Source organism: Amborella trichopoda, chromosome 7 (assembly GCF_054954075.1).
Source record: "Amborella trichopoda isolate Santa Cruz 75 chromosome 7, AtrichopodaSantaCruz75HAP2 v2.0, whole genome shotgun sequence".
Lineage (NCBI taxonomy): Eukaryota > Viridiplantae > Streptophyta > Magnoliopsida > Amborellales > Amborellaceae > Amborella > Amborella trichopoda.
In genome coordinates, this window is record NC_142342.1 from 10,760,810 (window position 1) to 10,787,489 (window position 26,680).

Here is a 26,680-nt window from a genome sequence, read left to right on the forward strand (position 1 = left end):
CAAGTGATTAAGACAAACTGCAATCAGGGATTTCAGTTTACAGCAAACTTAAAGAAACAAAATCAAATATGCACTAGTATTAGCTTTCCAAATACAAAAACTTCAGAATTAACTGCAAATAATTCATTATTATGAAGGAACAAATTTAAACACATGTCATAAGTTGTAATTTAACATAAAAGTGTGCATGGCCATATGATTCGAATTTTACCTCACCAATGTCTGAACCCACTAAAATTCCTTCCGCAATAATATTTGAAAGACAAATTGCATCACCAAACCCCAAATTTACTCCTTGGCCTGCCAAAGGATGTACAGCGTGAGCTGCGTCGCCAATAAGCACCACACGATGTGATGCATATTCATGTGCATGCATAAGAGACAGAGGAAATGCCATCCTTTCGGAGACCAACTGGTCTATTTTGGGAGGCACCTCAAAACTTTCTTTCATTGAAGATATTGCACCCCCTGCCAACCATGAGAATTTATCGATGAAACCAAGATTGGAATGAGGATGAGGACCATATCCATAATCCAAAGCATGGTTTATCGCTTTCACAAAATCATCCTCATGCATTGATTTATGATTGGAAGCCTCATGGGGAGTCATTGTCCACACAATATTACTGTATGTATCCCCTATTGGTAAAAGTGCTATGGGACCAGATGGAAGGAATCGTTGCCATGCACAGTGATTTTCAGTTGCGTGTTTAACAGTGCAGATGACTGCATGCTGAGAATAGTTCCATCCAGTTGTTTTCAGTCCAGCTATTTTCCTAACACTTGACTTGGCTCCATCAGCTCCAACCTGGATCAATTTCCATCAGTCTAATGCAGTGAAAGAGTAAAGTTCACAGGTGAAAGAATCAGAGTGTAGGACAGACAATATAAAACAGGGAAAGCATAATATAGTCCATCAGATAGTCCAATGGATAGTGATAGAGTGACGAAATGGATGGTGAAACCACATATATTTCAATATAGACAGTCGGTTAATAACTGCCTGATGGAAACGGATGGTGATAGAGTGACGCCAACCATAAACATGATATCTCTATGTTGGGCATTTGCGCCATGCTATCGTGATCACCATCCATCATTTCAATGTTTACGATGGAAATCGGACAGATCTTCCGACGAAGATCTCTCGGATTTTGACACCTTAAACTGCTAAAAATAATGTGGTAAAGAAAGTAGGACAAATTGAATTCCGATCTGAGGCAACATCTGCCCAGAAACGCGTAGATCCGCTCTCAGATCTGTGGCAGAGCCAGCATGATCCAAAACATTAAAACACGAGTTCAAAGCAGCAAACTGACCAAAATTAATCAAAATAAAATCAAAATATTAAGAAGAAGAAAAAGAAAGAAAAGGTAAGAGAACAATTCCAAACCGAGCCAAATGGCCCGGGACCCCCAAGCCTTCGAGGGCTCGCCCGTATCAGAACCAACGTCCTCTTTGCCTCTCTGATTCAGAAGTTGACCAGAAGATCTCTGATTTAAAAGGGTTGTTGTGCCCTAGAGATGATTGAAGAACTAGGGTTCCTTAGGTCTAGGTTAAGATTTCTCAAGCTTAGGGTTAGGGTTTTTCAGATTAGAGTTTCATAAGCTCACGAAGTTAAGAGGTTCAAGGCCAGACTTTCTCTAAGCAAAGGGGCTAGGGTTTCAATCTTCCTCCCCTCCTTAATGGCCACGAAAATGAGGTTTTTATAAACTGAAATCGTTTGAAAAAGGGAAACTTTCCATCACCAGCCAATTGTCAACCCTAGACTACCTTTCTGGGGTCCCGGGTCTACGCGACACTGCCAGTGTCGCCTAGCCAAATTTGGCCAAAGTGAGAGAAAGTTCACCCAAAATGGTAGGGGATCATTCTTGTGCGGAAAATGCCGTTTTCGGGCAGTCTGGGCTGGGCGACACTAGCAGCATCGCCCAAGTCAGGGCTGCCCAAAACGGCAACTTTCTGCCCAAGACTGACCAATGAGTTGTCCTGCAAAAAACGGAAGATTTCGGGTCAAACTGGGTTGGGCGACTCTGTGTGTCGTCCAGTCTGGTGGGCGGCACAAAGCATATCGCCCAGTCTGAGTTGGGCCACATTAGGTGTGTCGCCCAATCTAAAAATTGACCGAAATTGAGAATTTTCAGCTCAGGTGTGCAGTTCAGGCTGTTGTGAAGCTCCCAGAAAACATTTGGGTCAAAAAGAGTTATTTTACTATTTTTGGTATTTTTTTAGTAAAACAGGGTGTTTGCCAGATTCTGGATCAAAACAAGGTATCTGCAGGGTTCTGAGTAGGCAAAATGGTTATGGATCATAAGGTAGGTTGTGTGGGCTATAGATTTGGGTTTACTAGGATAATGCGGTCCTAAGGGTTCAGAAAATCACAGAATTTGTAAAATTTAAAATGGGGACAATTGAGTGGCAAAGAAGTAGACACTCTTTGGCGTTCCCTATCCTACAAGGGGCAGGTGAATGTCAAAGATAATGTATACATTTTAAATTTCTTCCTGACATCAAGTGATCAAAAGGTGCTCCAACTAATCCTTCCAAGTCATTGGGCTCACGGAGCTCACCCACCTAAGGCATTTTCCTCCTAGGGTTTTCGGCGTGAGATGTCGGTGAATTACACAAGCTTGAAACTCGAGTTGGATTTTCTGGCCATGCCATTTAACTTCAGGGGTTTTTCACAATTTCATATTCTTAAATCTGGCATTTTCTTTGTTTTCCTTAAGGTTTTCTAAAGCTTTCTATAGGAAAAGGCTTTCTATAAGAAGAGACTTGTCTGGCCGATTCTGAAGAGAGAGACGAGGCAGCAACGCAGTAATCGCGGCAACGCGGTAATCATCATATATGGGTGTCTAAGCTCCTTCGTTTTTAAAAGTCGTTTTTAGAAATTTTGAAAACAAGGGGGAACTTTTAAAATAGAACCTAGAGCTTGGACAGGTCACGATTTTAACAAAGAAATTAAAGTTTTTGAAAACACAAGACATATAGTGAAAATTTTAAAAAAGAGATATTTCGAAAACAAAGCTGGTTAGTTGTAACTCCTGCAACCATAGAACCTTCTAAGCAGTTTAGCATCATGCAGTGATGGACCATACACTCGATCTTTTTACGTCATATGGGGCTAGACGGAATACACCTGACTTTTTACATCATACGAGGCTAGATGTCACCTACCTCGACTCCTTTAAGTCGCACGAGTTTAACGTTGAGTTGGATACACCCGACCTTTTACGTCATACGGATCTTTTACGTCCTACGGGGCTAGGCGGAATACACCCGACCTTTTACGTCATACGGGGCTAGACGTTAAACTCGATACACCCGACCTTTTACGTTACACGGTGCTAGACGTTTTCTGAATACACCCAACCTTTTACGTCATACAGGGCTAAACGTTTTCTGAATACACCCGAACTTTTACGTCATACGGGGCTAGATATTTTTCTGTCTCGGCACTTTTATGTCTCACGAGTTTACCGTTTTTCTATCTCGACTCTTTTATGTCGCATGAGTTTGACGTTTTCTTAATTGAATTTTGGTTAACAGTTTAGGCTTGTGCCACCGAGGAGCGTTTTCTTTTTGACTTTTTGAAATTGGGTGACAATTAGGCTCATGCCACCAAGGAGTGAGTTAAAATTTTTGAAATTAACTAAGATGTTTGAAAACATTCAAAATTTTTTTTTTTTACAAGGAACCAAACTTGTTCCCTTAGTTTCCAAAAATGACGGGGGGCATTTTTTGAGAAAACATTTTTGGGCGGCACTGGTGTTGCCGCCCGGGCGGCACTGGTGTTGCCGCCCGAGCGGCACTGGTGTTGCCGCCCACACAGTCTAGGATTTGGGTGACACAGGTGGTGTCGCCCTGAGAATTTTTATTTATTTATTTTTTTTTTGGGTGGGCGACACTTGTGCTGTCGCCCTAGAAAAACAAGAATTTTTTTTCTTTTTTACTTTCTTAGGTGGGCGAATTTTTTTTTTTACTTTCTTAGGTGGGCGACACCACAAAGTGTCGCCCTTGAAAAACAATTGTTTTTTTTTTTTTTTTTTTTTTTTTTTTTTTTTTTTTTTTTTTTTGTGGTACACGTGTCACCCAAAAAATATCTTTTTTTTTTTTTTTTTTGTAGTAGTCGTGTCGCCAAAAAAATTTTTTTTTTTTTTTTTTGGAAAGACAAGAAGGGGAATTTGAGCTAGGCGACACAGCCTGTGTCGCCCAAAAAAAATTACCTTCACTTTATATCGGCTGTGTCCCCCTTCTTTCTCACTCTAAAACTGTTTCTTTTCCCCTATTTTTATTTCTTATGTTCACTGTCCTGTCTACCTCATCATTTTCTTTTCAAGGATCCACTTCCTCCTTTGAACCTCATTGTTTCACTCTCTCTCTCTCTCTCTCTCTCTCTCTCTCTTTAGAATTGGGTTGGAACCATTCCAACTTCCACATTTCATCTATTCCCAACCCTTCTTCCTTCATCAAAGCCCCATTTTAAACCCACAATTTAGCCTCGATTTCCACGGTAGTGTGAAGATGGAAAGCGAAGGGCGTCAATGGACACTCGGATCGTGCGATATTTCTAAATCAAAGGGGCAAGAGAAGGTACAAGCTTCAAAACCAAATGAGAGGGTGATTTTGGCGAGATGAAATTGTATGATTTTTTTGCCCGAATTTTGAAAAACTTGTTTGAATTACATAATTCACTTAAAAAGCTTTAATTGTCATGTTTTCACTTTTGGTAGAAAATTTGTTTCAATACCATTTTTTTTTGCTGCAAAGAATACCTGAACATGACCATGATGTGTTTGTTGAAATGCTTTAGTGAAAATTGGGTTGTCCTCTTTTTGGGCGGTTTTGAAAGGGGCATGCCATTGATTTTGGCTCACTAAAAATGATGATTTCCTTCCCCAAATTTCGAAGTAGAAGATTTGTAAAGCTTTCATGGGATATTTTGATTGTGGTTGGGTATTTTTTTGAAAGATTGTCCGAACACGTGTGGGTTCTACTCTTGAAATTGCTTCTGAGGTGCTTATAAACAATTTGGTTAAATGCTTGAATAGTCAAGAGTTGGGTTGAATCCTAATTTCTTAGCTTGGAGTTTGTGTCTTCAGTATAGGCCTTTTAGCTTGAATCGTGCCTTGAAAAAAAATATAGAGGGGATTCCACAATCCCATAAGATCAATAAAATGGGAAATAAAATTCTGGATATCTCAAAATTCCATTTTTATTCATCCATTGAAAATGGGTTTATTACAAGCACTTATGCAATCAACTCTGATCCCTAGACCGAAATTTCTACCGTCCAAACAGACTTCAATGAAAATAAAACTACTGAAAAATAACGGTAATCTCACTACAACACAGGGGTATTTTGGCCCTTGCCCACTGTCCGAAGAAAGAAAAGGTGGTAAAGAAACTTTTGACCTGAACCCAAGAACAAATAAACTTTCTCTAGCACAAGAAACTAGGATTTAACCCAACTCTTGACCATTCAAGCATTTAACCAAATTGTAAATAAGAACCTCAGAAGCAATTTCAAGAGTAGAATCCACACTTGTTGGGACAATCTTTCAAAAAAATACCCAACCACAGTCAAAATATCCCATGAAAGCTTTACAAATCATCTTCTACTTCGAAATTTGGGGAAGGAAATCATCAATTTTACTGAGCCAAAATCAGTGGCATCTCACTTTCAAAACCACCCAAAAAGAGGACAACCCCCATTTTCACTAAGGCATTTCAACAAACACATCATAGTCATGTTCAAGCATTCTTAGAAGCAAAAAAAAATGGTATTGAAGTAGATTTTCCACCAAAAGTGAAAACATGACAATCAAAGCTTTTTAAGTGAATTACATGATTCAAACAAGTTTTTCAAAATTCGGGCAAAAAAATCATACAATTTCACCTCACTAAAATCACCCTCTCAATTGGTTTTGAAGCTTGTACGTTCTCTTGCCCCTTTGATTTAGAAATATGGCGCGATCCAAATGTCCATTGACGCCCCTCGCCATCCATCTTCACCCTACCGACGAAATCAAGGCTAAATTGTGGGTTTGAAATGGGGCTTTGATGAAGGAAGAAGGGTTGAGAATGGATAAAACGTGGCAGTGGAATGGTTCCAACCCAATTCTAGAGAGATAGAGTGAAACAATGAAGTTCAAAGGAGGAAGTGGATCCTTGAAAAGAAAATAAAGAGGGAGAGAGGACAATGAACACAAAAAATAAAAAGACGAGAAAAGAAACATTTTTAGAGAGAGAAAGAAGTGGAAACTGTGTGTCGCCCAATTCAACTTCCCATTCCCGTCTTTCCAAAAAAAAGTATTTTTTTGGGCGACACAGGCTATGTCGCCCACCACCAAAACAAAAAATTCTGGGGCGACACCACAAGTGTCACCCACCTAAAAAAGTATAATAATAAAAAATAAAAATAAAAAAAATTGTTGTGTTTCCAGGGCAGCACCACAAGTGTTCCCCACCCAAAAACTAAATAAATATAAAAACAAATTCCCAGGGCGACACCACCCGTGTCAACTAAATCCCAGACTGTGTGGGTGACACCACCAGTGCCGCCCAGGCGACACCACTAGTGTCACCCAAAACTGTTTTCTCAAAAATGCCCCCACTCAAATTTGGAAACTAAGGGGGAAAATTTTGGTTCTTTCAATAAAAAAAGAATGTTTTCAAAATCTTAGTTAATTTAAAAAATTTTAACTCATTCCTTGGTGGCATGAGTCTAAACTGTCGACCAATTTCAAAAAGTCAAAAAGAAAACGCGCCACGGAGGCACGAGCTTAAACTACCAACCAAAATCCAATTCAGAAAACGTCAAATTCGTGTGACGTAAAAGAGTCGAGACAGAAAAACGTCAAACTCGTGTAACGTTAAAGAGTCGAGACAGGAAAACATCTAGCCCCGTATGACGTAAAAGGTCGGGTGTATTCAGAAAATGTCTAACCCCGTATGACGTAAAAGATCGGGTGTATTCAGAAAACGTCTAGCCCCATATGATGTAAAAGGTCGGGTGTACTCCGTCTAACCCCGTATGACGTAAAAGGGTTGGGTGTATTCCGTCTAGTTCCGTATGACGTAAAAGGTCGGGTGTATCCAATTCAACTTCAATACGACGTAAAGGAGCCGAGGTGGGTGACATCTAGCCCTGTATGACGTAAAAGGTCCGATGTATTCCGTCTAGCCCCGTATGATGTAAAAGGGTCGGTTGTATGGTCCATCAATGCATGACGCTAAACTGCTTAAAGGGCTCTATAGTTGCAGGAGTTAAAACCGCTAACCAACCTCGTTTTTTGAAATATTTTTCTCTTTTCAAAATTTTCACTATATGTCTTGTGTTTTCAAATATTTTAATTTCTTTGTTAAAATCGTAACCTGTCCTTGCTCCGGGTTCTATTTAAAATATCCCTCTATTTTAAAAAATTCTAAAAAGACTTTTAAAACAAAGGAGCTTGGACACCCGTATATGATGATTACCGCGTTGCTGCCTCCTTTCTCTCTATGAAATCGGCCAGATAAGTCTTTTTCTATAAAAAATCTTTTCCTATAAGCCTTCGGAAACCCAAAGGAAATCAAAGAAAATGCCAGATTTAAGAATATGAAATTGTGAAAACCCCTAAAGTTAAATGTCATGGCCAAAAAATCCAACTCAAGTTTCAACCTTGTGTAACTTACCATCTCACGCCGAAAACCCTCGGAAGAAAATGCCCTAGGTGGGTGAGCGCAATGACTTGGAGGGATTAGTTGGTGCGCCCTCTGACCACGTGACGTCAGAAAGAAATTTAAAATGCTTGCATTATCTTTGACGCTCACCTGTTCCTCGCAAAGAGTGTCTACTTCTTTGCCACTCACCTATCCCTCGAAGGACAAAGAGTGCCAAAGAGGGGCAACTGTAGACACCCCATTTTAAATCTGGCAAATTTTTTTCTGAACCCTTAGGACTGCATTATCCGAGTAAACCCAAATCTATAGCCCACACAGCCTACCCTATGATCCATAACCATTTTGCCTACCCAGAACCCTGCAGATACTCTGTTTTTTCCTAGATTCCTGCAAACGCCCTATTTTACTAAAAAAATCACCAAAAATGGTAAAATAACTCTTTTTGACCCAAATTTTTTCTAGGAGCTTCACAACAGCCTGAACTGCACACCTCAAGCTGAAAATTCTCAATTTCGGTCAATTTTAGCTTGGGCGACACACCTAATGTCACCCAACTCAGACTGGGCGATACGCTTTGTGCCGCCCACCAAACTGGGCAACACACCGAGTGTCGCCCGACCCAGTTTGACCCGAAATCTTTCGTTTATGGTAGGACAACTCACTGGTCAGTCCTGGGCAGAAAGTTGTTGTTTTCGGCAATCCTGACCTTGGTGACACTACCAGTATCACCCAGCCCAGACTGCCCGAAAACGATAATTTCCGCACAAGAATGATCCCCTGCCATTTTGGGCCAACTTTCCCTCTCTTTGGCCAAATTTGACTGGGCAACACTGCCAGTGTCACCCAGACTTGGGACCCCAGAAAGGGGGTTCAGAGTTGACAATTGGCTGGTAATGGAAAGTTTCCCTTTTTCAAACGATTTTAATTTATAAAAACCTCATTTTTGTGGCCATTAAGGAGGGGAGGAAGATTGAAACCCTAGCCCCTTTGCTCAGAGAAATTTAGGCCCTGGACCTCTTAACTTCGTGAGCTTATGAAACCCTAACACTAAGCTTGAGAAACCTTAACCTAGACCTAAGGAACCCTAGTTCTTAAATCATCTCTAGGGTACAACAACCCTTTTAAATCAGAGATCTTCTGGTTAACTTCTGAATCAGAGAGGCAAAGAGGACGTTGGTTCTGATACGGGCGAGCCCTCGAAGGCTTGGGGGTCCCGGGCCATTTGGCTCGGTTCGGAATTGTTCTCTTACCTTTTCTTTCTTTTTCTTCTTCTTAATATTTTGATTTTATTTTGATTAATTTTGGTCAGTTTGCTGCTTTGAACTCGTGTTTTAATGTTTTGGATCATGCTAGCTCTGTCATAGATCTGAGAGCGGATCTGCTCATTTCTGGGCAGATCTAAATTCGATTTGTCCCACGTTCTCTACCACATTATTTTTATCAGTTTAAGATGTCAAAATTTGAGATATCTATGTCGGAAGATCAGTCCGATTTTCATAGTAAACAGTTTGGCATTTTTTTAAGGAAATCAAAGAAAATGTCATATTTAAGAATCTGAAATCTCACGTCGAAAACCCTAGGAGGAAAATCCTAGGTGGGTAAGCTAGGTGAGCGCAATGACTTAGAGAGATTAGTTGTTGTGCCCTCTAACCACATGACGTCAAGGGCTTTCACAACTTCAGATTCTTAAATCTGGCATTTTCTTTGATTTTCTTAGGGTTTCCTGAGGCTTTCTATAGGAAGAGATTTGTCTGGCCGATTCCGAAGAGAGAGACAAGGCAACAACGCGGTAATCGCGGCAACGCAATAATCGCGACAACGCGGTAATCGCGGCAACGTGATAAACATTATATACGGGTGTCCAAGCTTCTTCGTTTTTAAAAGTCTTTTTTATAAATTTTGAAAACATAGGGGGAATTTTAAGAAAATCACCTTTCAGCACGTAACTAAGGAAAATAATCCGTTCGCCGACAGCCTTGCGACCCTTGCCTCTATGGTTGATATTCCTTCAGAAATCACCATGTTGTCATTCTACATCAGCAACAAACATGACCCTTCTCCACCAAGGATCGAAAAAGAAATAGAGCAAGAAAATGAGAATGGGGAAGTGTCTCTTGTGGCTTCAGATGCGTTAGTTAAAGTAAAACCATGGTTCCACGATGTTCTGTCCCTGCTGAAAGATGGTTTATACCCGAAGGAGCCACCAAAAAGGATAAAGAAACCTTTCGAAGGCTTTCTATGGGATTCTTAGTAAGAGGTGATCTCCTATTCAAGAAGTCCGTCGATGGCATCATTCTACGGTGTCTCGATCAGCTAAAAATCGACCAAGTACTGACAGAGTTACACAATGAAGGAGGTCATTCTGGGGCAACCACCTTAGCTCAGAAAATTGTTGGAAGTTCGTTAAGAGGTGTCGCAAATGCCAACTTTATGGTGACCTCATCCATGCACCGTCTGTACCACTCAACTCAATACCGCCCGTATGGCCCTTTGTCATGTGGGGTCTTGATATCATCGGAATGATCTCACCCAAAGTCTCAAACAGCCACCATTTTACATTAACGGCTATATAGTACTTCACAAAATGAGTAGAGGCTGCATCATTTGTTAAAATTGGAGGACATGTTGCCCGTTTCATAAAGAACAACATTGTATTCAGATTCGGCGTTCCTAAGTCGATCATTATTGACAATGGATCTAACTTCAAAAATGAAAAGGTCACGAAGGTATGCAAAAAGTTTTGGATAACGCAAAAATTCTTCACCTTACTACCCTCAAAGAAATGGACAAGCAAAGGCCACGAACAAAGGACTTCTCAAAGTTATAGACAGAATAATAGAAGGTGACAGAGATTGGCACGAAAAGCTAAATAACGCACTATGGGCCTACTAGATACCCGAGAAGACTCCTACTGGCATGACCTCATACTCATTTGTGTATGGTATGGTCATTAAAGTTGAGATACCGTCTCTCCGAGTGCTTACTCACAAAAATTCATGAGGAACAAAATATCGAAGCACGAATCGCTGCCCTCGTTACTTTGGATGAAAGACAACTACGAGCAACACAAAATATCATCTTACCAGTGTAGAATCGAGAGGGCATACCAAGGAAAAGTTGGTCCTCGACAAATCAGAGAAAAAGGGACATGATACTCAAAAAAATCTTTCACACTACAGCAAATCCACACCCTTCAGGCAAGTTCAAACCTAATTGGGAGGGGTCATTCATGGTTACCCGAGTGCACGCAGGCAATTCTTACAAGTTCAAAAATCAGGAGGGGTACGAACTCAACGACCCCTTAATGCGATGCATCTCAAAGAATACTACCCGTAACGAGCTCAAAAGTGTGGTGAAAACCTGAAAAGGCATCAAAAAAACAAAAAATATGGACGTGTGAAAACCTGAAAAGGCATCACGGGTAAAGAAAAAAAAAAGAACAAAAAATTTTCGATTCAAAACCTCAAGTATAAACAAGTACCTGTGGGTTAAAACAGTATTGCACAAGCAAAACACTCAAGTACAACAAATACTTGCAAGGTCCAACAATACTGCACAAGCAAACCCTAAGACGAAGACACCTCAGAAAGATGTATGAGGGTGACATGAATGGAAAACCGAAATGACTTCGACGAACCCTGGAAGAATGTCGAGACCTCTCCAAAATGGAAGCTCGGCAAGAATCCAAAGAACTCTTCATGGACCAACGAAGCACAGGATAAAAGCTCCAAAGGTGAAAGGACAACTTCGAGACCTTTGAGTTCTCACGATCCCATAAGGAAATCCTTTTATCATCTTTGGATAAAACATAATAAAGAAAATGTCCACCAAAGGGGTCACAAGTGGTTAAACTGTAAGACCCACGCTTCAAAAAAAAAAAGGAGAAAACAAAAAAAAAAAATCTTAAAAATTTCATTTCAAAACTTTTCTTTTCATAAAAAAAAAAAATTCAAAAAGAAAATGCCCCACGGTGGGCTCCAAACAGTTTATGATGAAAATCGGACAGATCTTTCGACGAAGATCTCTCGGATTTTGACACCTTAAACTGATAAAAATAATGTGGTAGAGAAAGTGGAACAAATCAAATTCAGATCTACCCAAAAATGAGCAGATGCATTCTCAGATCTGTGGCAGAGCCAGCATCCACAACATTAAAACACGAGTTTAAAGCAGCAAACTGACCAAAAAACTTAATCAAAATAAAATCAAAATAGTAAGAAGAAGAAGAAGAAAGAAAAGGCAAGAGAACAATACCAAACCGAGCCGGATAGCTCGGGACACTTGAGCCTTAGAGGGCTCACCCGTATCAGAACCAACGTCCTCTTAGCCTCTCTGATTTAGAAGTTAACCAGAAGATCTCTGATTTAAAAGGGATGTTGTGCCCTATAGATGATTGAAGAACAAGGGTTCCTTAGGTCTAGGTTAAGGTTTCTCAAGCTTAAGGTAGGGTTTTTCAGATTAGGGTTTCATAAGCTCACGAAGTTAAGAGGTCCAGGGCCTAACTTTCTCTGAGCCAAGGGGCTAGGGTTTCAATCTTCCTCCCCTCCTTAATGGCCACGAAAATGAACTTTTTATAAACTGAAATCGTTTGAAAAAGGGAAACTTTCCATCACCAGCCAATTGCCAACCCTGGACTGCCTTTCTGGGGTACCGGATCTGGTTGGCATTACCAGTGTCGCCCAGCCAAATTTGGCCAAAGTGGGGGAAAGTTGGCCCAAAATGGCAGGGGATCATTCTTGTGCGGAAACTGTCGTTTTTCGGCAATCAGGGATGGACGACACTGGCAGTGTCGCCAAGGTCAGGACTGCCCAAAATAGCAACTTTCTACCCAGGACTGACCAGTGAGTTGTCCTACCAAAAATAGAAGATTTCGGGTCAAACTGGGTTGGGCGAGGTCTGGTGGATGGCACAAAGCATGTTGCCCAGTCTGAGTTGGGCGACACACCTAGTGTCGCCCAAGCAAAAATTGACCAAAATTGAAAATTTCAGCTCTGATGTGTAGTTCAGGCTGTTGTGAAACTCCCAGAGAAACTTTGAGTCAAAAAGAGTTATTTTACTATTTTTGGTGATTTTTTTAGTAAAACAAGGTGTTTGCAGGACTTTGGGTGAAAACAGGGTATCTACAGGGTACTGGGTAGGCAAAATGGTTCTGGGTCACAGGGTAGGCTATGTGGACTATGGATTTGGGTTTACTAGGACAGTGTGGTCCTAAGGGTTTTAGAAACCACAGAATTTGCTAGACGTAAAATGGGGTGTCAACATTCATCAGTAGTCGTGACCATTAGACCATGGTTTTCTATAGCTGATTCAACTCCAGTATACTTTCTCATAGAAAGATTTCTCATCCCTCTCTTCATGCTTGGACAAAGTAAGCAACATAAATAAGCATAACATGCAATGAAGGGAAAAGAACATAAACAAGCATAACATGCAATGACGGGACACCGAAGATTACCACAAGTTTTGTGTAGAGAGTATTTCCATCACTTAGATCCAACTTTGCTAAGCATCCGTGACGTTTGGGGTCTCCAGAGGTTCGGCTTGAATAATTTGATGTCTCGATATCTAGCATATCAACTGCAGAGGGAAAGTGTGACTGTAGTGACATAGAGGTCAACTTAGCTGGGTAAATTCTCTCACCAACTCCTGCATCCTGTTGACATATAATTTCTTTGAAAATCTTGCAACAAACTTACAGATGCTAAAAGAAGGTCCTAAACAAATTGCAGAAGCTCAGTGTTGAAATAAGCATTGATTAAAAATATAAGTACAGGTCCGCAGAACTATAAAAAATTCATGCACATATTATTCATCCACAGAATAACAATTATTAATAATGTTTATATTCCATCATTGCATGACAAAGCGAATACTAAAGAGAAGCAATAAATCTACATAATATATACTTGTCTATGTTGCTAAAAATTTCATCAAACGACAAGATGTTATACCAAAATTCGGTTAAACAAAAAATTTTTGAGTCAGTGTCAAGAATTTTCATTTATCCAATACCTCTTATCTCCAAAAATTTGGCTTGATAAAAGAAAACCTATAGATCAGAAAGAACTTCGACTATTAGCAAAATTCAAAACCATTTCTAACATTTACTCTGACATTAAGATTTGCTTCAAGATTTTCTTCTATATTAGGAATGAGAATACAAACAGATGTGAAACAGATGTACCAAAAAAATAAATGAACCCTAGGGCTCATATACAAATTGCACTATAAGTAAGTGACAAATGCCATTACAAGTTACAACAGCAAAAGGACAACGGTATTTCCAGTATATAATTATAAAGTAGCGCTTGCATTGAACTATAAGCAGGTTGAATTGGTGTAATGTCTGAGTCTGGTCTGGAAGATTGAAACATTTATGGATGGAAAATCTTCATATTAATGGTAGTAGCAGTAACCAAATACTCAGATTTTCCCAAAGAAAGACCACTAGGATAGAGAACAGGTTTAAGAAGACCACCAGCATCATATCAACAATTGGATTCCATGTGAGGATGTTTGTACAAAAGCTTATCTCAGAAAAATTAGGCCTTTATATCATGACAAAAGACCACTTGGAAATTACAAGAAAAAGACGTGAGCTTGAGCTCATTTACGTGGAAGTCCAAGAAAAGAGCAGTAAGAAGACAACAATGCCCGATATACCTAATGAACTGCTATGCAGTATCAATATATGTCATAGTAGTCACATTTAATATACGAGAGAGAAAGACACAAGATATCAATATCTAACAGCTACTAGTCTACTACTAGTATTGATTAAGTCGAATTAAGTATCCCTCCACTGAACCTTGATTTGAAAAATGAGATTCCGCAAGCTTTCACTGCAGAGATCCTCCATAGAAACCCTCAGAAGAAGATTACGAGTAGTACAGCATAGCACCTCCACATTATATACCCCATTCTACCAACTTATATATAAAGAATTAGAAGAGAGGAAGTCAATGAGATACCTGTAAACGTGACAGAAGAGAACTCTGAAGCACCTTATTCTCCACTACGCACCTATACCACATTTAGTTAGCAATGTTGTAAAGAGAATGAAACTAAGTAGCGGGAAATCTTTCTCACCCTAGAATTTCTCTACCAACATCCTTTGCATTGTACCTGGTGTAACCCAGGCCTGTGTAGTCCCATACCTGAGAAAAGATGGACACATAAGCACTTGATTAAAATTCGTGTATTCTTTAATTATAAAGAATAAGGTATAAGGCATGAAAAAGGGGCATTCAAAAAATAGAACTTACTCCTAGGAAATCAGAGCAATGGAAAAGTAGCATTTCAGTAGTTTCTATTGCCAATTGAACCTATGAAACATATTAAAATACAAAAGAGGAGGAAATAGGACAAGATAACACAAATAGCCAAATAAATTAAAATGTTCTTGAACATCTTTGAGGATGTTTCATGGCTTCCATGAAAGGAATGTGGGCTGTGCAAGCTATTATTTTGCTCCATGTAATTATTTTGGGATCAGAAGGCCCTTGGTATTATGCAGATCCATGTTATCCTATAATGCGATTTCAAGTCCACATTTCCTGTGTCAATAGCTAGTGCATCTAAATTCCAGTGGATGCCAAGAGGAGATGGGTATTAGTTGGTGTATAGAAGGATGATATGCTTCTCATCGTCTCATGGCTAACTTCCCATATGGAATAGGACCTATGGCAAGTCAATGGCACAGGCAACTCCCACAACATGAATTTAAGAATGACCCAATTGCATGACATATGCGGCTAATACTGTAGGCAAGGAAATTTTAAGTCGAAGAATTTTTGGTGAGGTGAGAAGGCTTGTCCTTCCTGGTTACGCTAAACATTTTAGACATATCTAGGCTTGCAACTAGTTGCTGAACGAAAAGAGAATATGAATTTATTGGAAAAAAGAGAGACACATTCCAAAGTCCTTGGTTGCAAATTACTGAAGAAGCAGCAAAGGGGGAGGACACTTGGATAAGGACAACCCATAGATAATGTGCAGGTTGAAATCTGCATAGCTTCCACCCAAAATAAGGCTGCAATCCAACTTTGAGAGTGCTGTCCTAGCAAGATGTTGATCATTCCTCCTAAAATGCTACTCCACTCTAAAGCAAAGACTGACACATTGGTGACAAATGCCCTGTTGTAACAATGGAGCACTTCATAGAAGAAGAGTAAGCTTTAAATATTCATGCATACATATTTCATCAAGAGACCAAGGACATTTAGAGGACCAAAATTGTTTAAGATAAAAAATTAGATCTGTCCTTGAAATACTAAATTCAAACAAACTAGTGGTGACCAACCAAAAAAGCAACATAGTAACAAGAACTTGACAAAAGAAAATGAAGGCTAGAACCCTAAACCCCAAGTCCTTAAGATCATTAACCAGTCAAAAGATGCATAACACATAGATTCAATGCATGTCATAGATGACTATTAACTAAAATAGAAAACCAAGGAATTGTTAGTACTAAGATATTAAGTAATTATTTCACTATAAAAAGGAGGATTTGTTAAGTTCATTGTGCTCTCAGTATGTCAAAACAAAAATGCATTTCTGTACTTGTTTTTTCTTTTTTTTTTGTTTCTAGTCTAGAGCTTTATAAATTTATTAAATACTTCCCAATTTAGAATGTTGAAAACATGAAAACAGGGTTTCTCCATTTTTTGTATGATGATGACAACTATTCTACCAAAGGTATTTAGCATAAGTTGTTGATTGAGTTGGATAATCATCATAATTTTCGTCGCTTCAAAACCCTTTTTACAATGTTTTTGATAAATATCTAGGATGTTCGTACTTGTGCTAGTGTTGGGGTTTGCGTGGCCTTCAAAATCTTACCCTCTCTATTAATGCACATAAGTGATACTAACGAATGACATAAGCACAACACATATTTGGTGATGCAATAAGACAGACCATGTCACCTTGTGAAGTCCATTTGTCAACTCAGTGATCCATACAAGAAAGAAGCAAGCATAAGCTACACACATAAAAATGGAGTGAAATCCCTCGGGAAGTGGGCATGGAGCGGCTTCATATTTAACATATCAATATGTATTCATATTGTGTACCATATGTATGCTCCAATCCTTTTGTCATCTCTTTCTTCGTCTCGACCCCACCTCTATGGACCCGAGCCTTTTCAAACTTCGGTAGTGGACCACCTAATCGACCGTCCGTTGGCTGTCTCGTCTCCACCAAGTTCGCAACCCTCAGGCCACACCTTCTTTCCGGCGACTGAGCTACCCTGCCATTGTCCGCCAACGGTAAGCCTTGCACTCCCACCCCTCATTTATCTTTTGTCTACCGGCATCCCCCTCAATCCTTCACCTTCCCTTAACTCTTCCCCTCTTTCTCTTCCTTTACCGCTCAACTTTCTCTAATTCAATCCCACGCAATCAGGAGCCCTCACCTCCTTATGCAAATCTCACCTGCTCTCCTCTTCCCTCCCCTCTCTCAAATTTCTTTTCTGGCTGGTCTTGCTCCTTTCAGCCATTCCCATCTCTACCTTTGCTTCAACCCCCCTTCCCTGGGCATGCTACTTTTGTTGGCAGGCTCCCTCCCTCTCTCTCTCTTCCTTACCTTTTCCCAGCCGGTTTTAATCCCTACTCTCATTTGCCGTTATCTCCACCTGTATCTTCGGGGTTGCCAGCTTCTAGACATCTCACGATCCCCAACCATTGCCAGCCCCTTTCCCCTTTCTCGTTTCCCTCGCCTCAACAGGTTGAGGGCGCAGTGCTTCTCTCCTCCAACTTGCGGAAGTCCATGGATTCTTTGGAGCCTCGACATCCTCATCCTGTTGCAGGAGTAGAGAATCTTCCCTCTCTCTCTCGACAGGCTACGATGCCAATGGAGCTTCATAACCCCCTACCTACCTCTGAAGATGCATGCAGCCCTCTCACTCCCAGCTGCCTTAGCCTATCATCAGCTGAGTCTCCTTCTGAGGCCTCTCCCGCCTCTGTTAGCTCGTCTTTCGTAGAGCACATGGATAAAGCTCAAGGTGATATCAACTCAGTCATGAAGGTCAGGGGCATGGGTTTCAATGGACCCCAAGAGGTCCTAAAAACTTTCGTTTTTCCAGATCAAGAGACCCAATCCAGGACTACAGCAAAGGGCAAATGAGAACTAGCCAATCTGGAATTTGGGATCAATTACGGCCAGAATGTCGCAAGAAATCAGGGGACCACTTCTGATCGTCCCTCATCTCGGCGATCATCCAGATCTGGCCCCTCCTCTCTATCCCACTCATGAAGATCTTGACTCGGAATATCAAGGGATTGAGCAACCGCAGTAAACGCAGGCACGTCCATAATTTCACTTCCTCTCACTCCCCCTCTGTTTTAGCTCTGGTTGAAACTAAACTCCCTGGGCCTTCCCTCTCCCTCATTTGACAGGTTTGGGGGTCTAGAACTTGTCAGTGGGTGGCATTAGATGCTCTAGGGGCATCGGGTGGCATTTGGGTCATATGGGACCCAACCCTTCACAACTTGTTATCCTCTAGAGTTGGTCAATTTTTGGTTTCCATTTCACTCTCGAGAGTTTCCGACTCCTTTCCCTGGAAATTTACTGTCGTCTATGGTCCCAACTCTTCTTCAATTAGACCATGATTCTGGGAAGAACTGAATCTTGAGGCTTCGGTCCCTCCACATTGTTGGTGCATTGGCGGAGATTTCAATACTACAAGATGGTCATTCGAGAGAAATTCTAACTCAGTGGTCTCTCAATCGATGACAGAATTTTCTGAACTGCTCTCAAGGATAGAACTGATTGACATGCCCCTCTAGGGGGCCTCTTTCACCTGGTCAGACCACTCCATCAACCCCACCCTTTCAAAACTAGATCACTTTCTTATATCTTTGGACTAGGATGCTGAATTTCCTGGTTCACATTCTCTTGCCCTCCCTTTGGAGACCACCCAAAGTGGGCCACATCAAGTTTAACTTTGACGGGTGTTCTCTCGGAAACCCAATCCATGCAAGCATAGGTGGCTTGTTCCGCAGCCACAAACATTTCAAATGTAGGATTCAAAATCCAAAAACATTTGAAACCTCCCCTAGGATCGAGATCCCTTCAAAGTTCAAACCATGATTGTGTAACATTTTCAGTGGGATAGCAATCACCTTCCAAAGCAATCAAGATCCTTTTAGACAGAGATTGAGATATTTAAAAGATAGGTATCAAGCTTGCTTTATGGCAGAAGCAAGTTATGTTTGGGTTCCGGCCCCAGGATTGCCGGAGCAAGATTCCTATGGGTATCGCAACCCCCTAACCAAGTTCCTCGCATCTATGAGATGAAGATCTTCAGGTGTAAAATCTACTTTCTCAAAAAAAGACAAGATCTTCAGGTGTTCACCCAATGCACCACATGACCAACCATTGGAACATAAAATCATTCTCACATGGTAGAGGCAAGTACCCCTTCATAGTGAAGAAGAGACCAAATGGAACTAGGCATTAAATCACACTCCTAGCATAGTGGTCAGGTTTAGGTCTCTAACATTTAGTCCTTAAGAGAGTACTTTCTGAACACAGGATAATTTACATACCACGTTAGTGGGACTACTTTTATGCATCAGATATAAGCCTCCGCCAAAGAAATGGTAATAACTATGAAGCCAAAAGAAACTTGAAACAATTAGAATCGAAAATTAGGAAACAAAACCACGTAAACCATCTGAAAAAAATGTTACCTGCATCTTATCAAAAAATGCATGGCTATGTTTTTTAATATATTCCCAAGCACCAATATCTGCAAAAGTCAAGAAACAATGCTTTTGTCAAAGATAATGCCAGTAAAAATGCACAAAATTACAGTATTTCCAGTGAAAAATCATATGAGCCAAGCCAATAGATGAATATTTTATTATTAATAAATCATATCAAAAGCCTGGATAGATTTATTGAGTGTGAGAAATGGCACAAATTCTTGGGAGCTTGCATATAAGGAGTTTTTGGCCTGGATATGCCCCTTTCATAAGAGCAACTAAAAGAAAACAAACAATATATAATTAGTTGCTCACTATACAAACAACCCCATGTTTTGAAACAAGTTTTTATCATGCCCATGAAACCGTAAGACTGAGGTCGTCATATCACCACCTTATTTCGCTTCAATGAATCTGATCAACAGGTGAACATGCGTAGAGGAAGACGAGCACAACCCAACGTGTGTTGGAGTGGTCTCCCTCATCTGAAGGAGCCATAGAATCACCATTTTGATGGGAATGATAAACGAAACAGGACACAAAGGGTTTAGGGAGTAACTGTTAATGACAAACCAAAGGATTGTCAAATGCTAATAGCTCCAATGGGTTCAGTTTATTGGTGGCAATTAGCAGCATAAATTGAACATCACTATGAGTTGGAGTAACCTCCCACGACAGTCATAACCATAACACTCAAATTTGATGGGAATGCTATTGGAAATGCAAAACCAAACGAGCTCAGAAGTGTAAACCGTTAGGCTAAAGGAGAGAGAGATCATCAAATGCCATGTGCCCTCACAATGACATCAGGGGAACCTTCCCTTATCAGTCTGCCCACATTGTTTGAGTCTTTGAAATACTTAATACCTATGAGAGAACAAGACCCTCTCTTTGCATTATCTGGTTACTTGAGGGAGAGGAATAGCACCAATTGATGCTATCGAGAATATTTTCTGAGATGTTGAATATTGGTATAGTTGCTAGATCCCACACTACTCGGAAAACAAATTTTTCTGCAGAATGTCATGTCAAATTATAGATAGGGAAAGCCCGTGTATTGTTGTTTTTTGGATAAGTGAGAGGATGAAACCTACCTGGGATGTTGTGCTGCAGCTGTTACTACCCTAGCCATCAAGCCAGGTGTCCAAATCTTAAGAAGGTCTAGATTAGTAGGATCCTTGCAAATTAATTTTTATCTTAAAATATATTTGCTGATACTCACAGACTTAAGATGAAATGGTAATTAGTGAATGCAATGCAGTTGTGTCTTAGCAATTCCTGTGAAGCAATTCTTTGAAGTGGATTTCTTGGCTCGAGATAGGGTGTGAAGGACATCGCTTTCTGTTACAAACTCGATGCACGCCTGTTAACCTTTTCATGATATACCTTCTCCTTAGCCATTACTCCCACCCCTGTTTTGCCCAATGTTCGCAAAATCGAAACAGAACGGTTAACCAGACATGGGGCTGAGAGCGGTTTGAACCAAAACCAGACTAACTGGGGCAGTTAACCAAACTAACAGGTCAAGTAGATTTTTTATAAAACAAATGGGTCAAAAACTCCCAAAAAAATTTAAATTAAATATAAAAATACTTAGACTAAGTGTATAATATCTTATTACATATATTTATCTTACAAAAATAAAAATTGAAACAACTTTTTATAAAGTAATATTCGAATACTATAGTCCTATACATGAAAATAGCTTAGGGCATTTTTTGAAGATATTTTTGTCATGTAACATCTTCCGAGAATTAACATATTTATCCCAAACCTTACACGAAAAACTTTCTAGTTTTTTTTTTTTAAACAAATATCGCTCACATTAGGAATGATAGTTTATGCACTTTTTTGCAAATAACAAAACTAGCTTGATGCTATTAAATCAAATAAAAATGCCAACTAATTAAGACAAGAAATAAAAAGGACCTCTTCGATATGGTTAGATAAAGCATAATTCATACAAGGGTGCAGTTGGCATACGGATGCATCCGTAGCTATAGAGGTAAGGTGCACCTTCAAATTTTATCATGGTATATAATATTGACGTAAAATGTTATTAGGATTATCTCAAAATCTATTTTTATATCTAATTATAAAATTTTAAATTTCAAAAATAGTTAAAATCAAGTAAATCTATAAACATATGAAAATCTTGAAAATGTACGGTGTAGATAATATGTTGTAAAATGCACTATTTCTAAGACTTAAAATCTTTTTATTTTTCATGGTCATACATCTCGATGTCAAGATGATTTTTGGGGTGCATCTGTAGCTATAGAGGTAAGGTTGCAACCTTATATAAGCTTTTTCTTTCATACAGTACCTTTTCGATGAAGTTAAAAAAGGCATACTTCACAAAAGTACATCTCATAATGTGCAACAAAACGAAAAATCAACGCACAGCACACTGATATGTTCTACTGTTCTTATCTGTATCTACCATATCCATATCAGTGTCTTGTGCATTGATTTTATCAAAAATAAGAACAGTAGAACAAATAATTTGATCAAAAAAAAATTTTATAAAGCAAAATAGAAAAACACTTCCCATATTTATCATAAAACATAATTTTATTAAAAAACCATAATTTTATCAAAAAATAACTTTACTAAGCCAAATGAAAAACTACTTCCTACATTCATCATAAAACATATTTTATTAAAAAACCATAATTTTATAAAAAAATAATTTTGTTAAGAAAAAATAGAAAAACAGTTCCCATATTCATCAAAAACATAATTGTTTATTAAAAAAGTATAATTTTGTTCGAAAGATAATTTTATTAAGCAATATAGATAAAAACTTCCCATATTGATAAAAAAACATAATTTTACTAAGCAAAATGAAAATTTTTTAGAAAAATCAATTTCTCAAATGAGGGACGATTTGAAATTAAGATCTTTGTAAAACTCTCTCTCTGTCTCTCTCTCTGGAATCGAGCCAGATCAGAATCGGCCAATGACCGATCCCGAGTTAGTCAGCCGATTTTTTAAAATCGGCTGACCTTTTAAAGACTATTTCCATAACATTCCAAAAACTTGATAGAAAATAAAAAAAATAAAAAATAAAAAAAAATAAAAATAAAAAAAGGAAAGCAAAAAGAGAAGAACCAAGCACATAAAAGACGGTGTAGTGTTTCATTGAACATAAGGCAACCAAAATTTTTACATGCAATTAAAAAACAAAAATATCCCATTTCCATCATTACAAATATAACTATATCAACTTAAAAAAACATAATTAAAAAAATCGAGCAACATTATCATGCACTTATCAAAAAGAAGAATCAATTTCATCAAAAAAATAATTTTATCAAAAGAATAATTTTATTAAGCAAAATAGAAAAACACTACCCACATTCATCAAAAAACATAATTTTATTAAAAAATCATAATTCTATTAAAAATAATTTATTAAGCACAATAGAAAAACACTTCCCAATTTCATCAAAAATAATTTTATTAGAAATAAATAGAAAAACACTTCCCAATTTCATCAAAAAACATAATTTTCTTAAACAAAATATTTGTTTTAGCAAAATCGACTTTTCAAAAACCCCAAAAATGAAGCAACATCTCGAGCAAGAAACGACCCTCAATGTTTGGATAATCGAACAAATAAACATACATGCATTGTAAAGGTTTCGATCATCTTTCAAACGCACCAAATATCATCAAAAAATATTTGGTACTTTTAATTTAATCGAAAAAAGGCAGAAATTTCAGATCTATGAAATTTTCATGATATGGTGCAACGAAAAAATTGATATAAAAAAATTTACTCAATCATAAATAAACATATCAATTTTATTTGAGATATGAAGCCTTAACGATTGAAATCCACAACTGAATTTGATAAAAAACAACCAATAAATGGACAAAACATCTGCGTTTTTGGGTAGAACACAGGTTGTCGGAGCAGCAGGTTTTCGGGTAAAAATAAACCCTTGATTTTTTGTTTTCTGAACAAATTAAAACTTGAATCCAGTAAATACTTCGAATAGCAATCAAATCCCTAAAATTTCTTCAAGAACCATTAGGTATTGAGGAGATTATTGAAAGAATGGCAGAAAATTTCAAGAACCTAAAAAATCCGCCATTTCAATCCAAGAAACTCTTTTTTTTTTCAATGCTTAAATCCAAATTGCTTGTTTTATATTTCATTATATAGTGATTTAAACCATTAAAACACAAAACAAACCAAAAAAAGGCTGCAAACCTAATCAAAAAAGGTGAAAATTTGGATTCACAATTTTCCTGCTACATAAAATGGTATCTATTTCAAAATAACGCCGTTATTTATATATTACCGTTATTTACTCTAAAACGACGTTATATCGACAAACCGGTCCGGTCAGCTGAAAACCGGCCGCTTTTGGTACCGGTTCTTTTTGAAGATTAGTAACACAAAACTGGCCTTAACCGGAGTCAGTACCTTGCCGGTACCGATCTAACCGGCCGGTTTTGCGAACAATGGTTTTGCCTCCCTTCTCTCCTTCCCCTATATTCACATGTGCCATCTCTGTTTATCGGCACAATGTGCAACTAGATGAACACTTTTACCCTTAATTAAGCCCAAAAAGAATAACGCCCATCCCCCTTTAGTACATAAGTTACGTTGCTATGAATTCTAACATGATCAACATAAAGAAAAGTCTTATCCCTAAACATTAAGCATAAGATTCTATCTTCAACGCCACTCAAATTAATTTTTCATAGCATAAATGTAAACTTCTTAATGAAGCTCCTGAGTACTTCCTCCCTATACTTGAGGTAGTTTTTCTATTTGCAGTAATGATTTTATTTTATTTTTAATAAGTTAACTTTTCTATCAAATAGTAAAGAGAAGTACAATCAAGAGCAAATACAAAATTTAGGGCACCCCAGTGAGAGACTGCCATGTACAAAGCCTCAATGGGCCCAAAAAATGCTCTACATCAAAACAGGAAAAAATGGGATGCTAGCTAAAAAAGATGCCAAAAGTCCCCGTGGAACTATTAACCCCTGCTCCTTCCCTGGCTAGAGTGTCGGCACCATTATTGGCTTCCCTGAAACTATGTCTGCAAGTTACATTTAGGGTGCTGGTAATGACAGAAATTTGGTCGAAGATATGGGCAAGTCTCCAAGGGCATGGGACCTCACCAGAGGCAGAGGTTATAATGTTTCTGGAATCACCTTCAGCAACCAAATCTGTGTTTCAGCTAGGGTCGAATCTTCGAAGCCCCTCCAGCAGGGCCACAGCCTCAGCTGTGGTGGAGTCGTAAAACCTATAGGTGAGGAAAAAGAGAGGAGAGTGGAGCCCTCAGAGTTCCTGAAAATGCCCCCAATACCTGAGGTTCCCAGGTTGCCTCAAGAGCAATTGTTGAAATTTAGTTTTGTTTGTCCAATATCAGGAGGCCCCCATAAAGAAGCTCATAGGATCCTTATAGGTCTTAGGTTCAGGAGGGTCTCCCAATTGTGATAGAGAACAGCAAAGGAGAAGTCTCTAAAAAGCTTGTGGTTTTTGGCCCACAAGGAGACTTGTTTCGGCACTTGTCGATCAGGTGGGGATTGAGGCTCTCTCATCTCTGAAAATTCTGCAATGTCTTTTGAGCCAGATCGTCCACAGGGTGGCAGCGATCGCAGCCCTCCATACCATGCTGCTAGATTTAGCACATGGAGTGTGGAGGCAAGTAGAAAAGAGATGAGGGATCGACTGAGGAGTGACCCAGCACCAATTAAAGGGGTTAAGGACATCAGACCAGAGCACGAATGGTACATTGCAGTGGATAAAGAGATGAGCATTGGTATCTTCGGCCTTCAGACACATAACACATCTATTAGGTAGGGCGATGCCTCTTCTGGATTTAGTCGAGAGTTAGGGCTCTTTCATGAAGAGTGACCCAGCTGAACATTTGAATCTTAGGTGGAATGAAAGGGAACTATGCTTTGGCAGCAATAGAACAAGAGGTATTAGGGAGAGAGGCTGGCGAGGTAATAGTTCAATAGTAAGAGGCGACAGAAAAGACCCCGGATGGAGTGGGGACCAAATGATCTTATCTTCTCCAGAAGGGGGGAGGAAGAACGTGTGTAACAAGCCTGAGAGCTCTGTAAAATCTGATATCTCATTGTTGGTGAGGGGCCTCCTAAAATTAGGGTTCCATGTTCTTGTGGGGCCAGAGCGAACAAAATTGTCAGCTACTGTTGAGCTTGGGTGTAGGGCGAGGTGGAAGAGAGTTGGGAAGTGTAGGGCGAGGCGGAAGAGAGCTGGGACGTGTAGGGCAAGGTGGAAGAGTTTTGGGAATTAGCCCTTCAGTGGGCTACAGCCAACCCAAGTGTCAGATCAGAAGAGGAACCTGTTACCCATTCTTGGGCAGTATCGAACCTGGTTCAGGAAGAGGTGGCGGCCATGTAGTAGGGACCTCCAAAAACCAGAAAAATTGCCACTAGTTCTGCATGAGGGGAGCCAAGCATGATCCTCTCAGCAATATTTGCGGTAGATCACCTCTCTCCATAGGTGATTAGGTTGAGTGGCATAGTGCCACCACTATTTTCCCAGCAGAGCGATGTTGATGGATCTTAAGTGTCAGATGCAGGGACCTCCTAGAGTTTTGGGAATTAGTCCTTAAGTGGACTATAGCCAACACAAGATGTTCCTCATGATGTTTTTCAATCTAGCTGGGACAGAAGCAAACATATGGAATAGAGACATGAAGAATGGAGCGATATTTGCTAGGGTTGCCTTGCTGAAGGCAATCTACCAGCTGACAATAAGAATCTCCCTTTCCAAGAAGCAAACCTCCTTTCAAATTTGTCAATAATTGGACTCCAATGGCTGAGTCTTGGCAAACCAAGACAAAGAGGAAGTCCGAGATAGGTGGATGGAAGTTGTTCAACCATGCACCCCAAACTATCAGCTAGACCATGAACTAGTACATTGTCAATACTAACACCCATCATCTTAGATTTCTCCATGTTAACTCTGAAAGTGGCTAGTTCAAAACATTGGAGAAAGAGGAGTAGCCAGCCAACTTGTTGAGAGGAGTTGCAAAAAAAGAGAGTGTTGTCAGCATACTGCAGTGAGAAATGGTAGGGCCCGACCTCCAATACTGAAACCTGTGAGGAAGCCCGATCCATATACTCTAGAAATAGAAGCGCTAAACACCTCAGCTACTATTGCAAAAAGGAATGGTGATAAGGATCACCCTATTGCAAGCCTCGCAAAGCTGGAAGAAAACCTTTGGGGAGCCGTTAATGAGCACGGAGAAACAAGGCTTGGAATGCACTGTTGAATCAATTTTCTCCATGTTGTGCCGAAGCCCATTCTA

The 26,680-nt window shown here is 39.4% G+C and overlaps 1 protein-coding gene across 9 annotated transcripts in view; it reads right to left on the reverse strand.

The window, feature by feature from the left end:
• The window catches only part of LOC18444040 (FAD/NAD(P)-binding oxidoreductase family protein), a 35,502-nt gene that overhangs the window by 1,812 nt on the left and 7,010 nt on the right, over nucleotides 1–26,680 (reverse strand). For all 9 annotated transcript variants that reach the window (XM_011628725.3, XM_088871256.1, XM_020673510.2 and 6 more), the window contains 5 exons: nucleotides 19,356–19,414; nucleotides 14,752–14,819; nucleotides 14,634–14,685; nucleotides 13,118–13,315; nucleotides 212–808 (listed from right to left, as the gene is read on the reverse strand). In XM_011628725.3, the coding sequence (XP_011627027.1) occupies nucleotides 212–808; nucleotides 13,118–13,315; nucleotides 14,634–14,685; nucleotides 14,752–14,819; nucleotides 19,356–19,414 (974 nt within the window). The remainder of the gene's footprint in view (nucleotides 1–211; nucleotides 809–13,117; nucleotides 13,316–14,633; nucleotides 14,686–14,751; nucleotides 14,820–19,355; nucleotides 19,415–26,680) is intronic.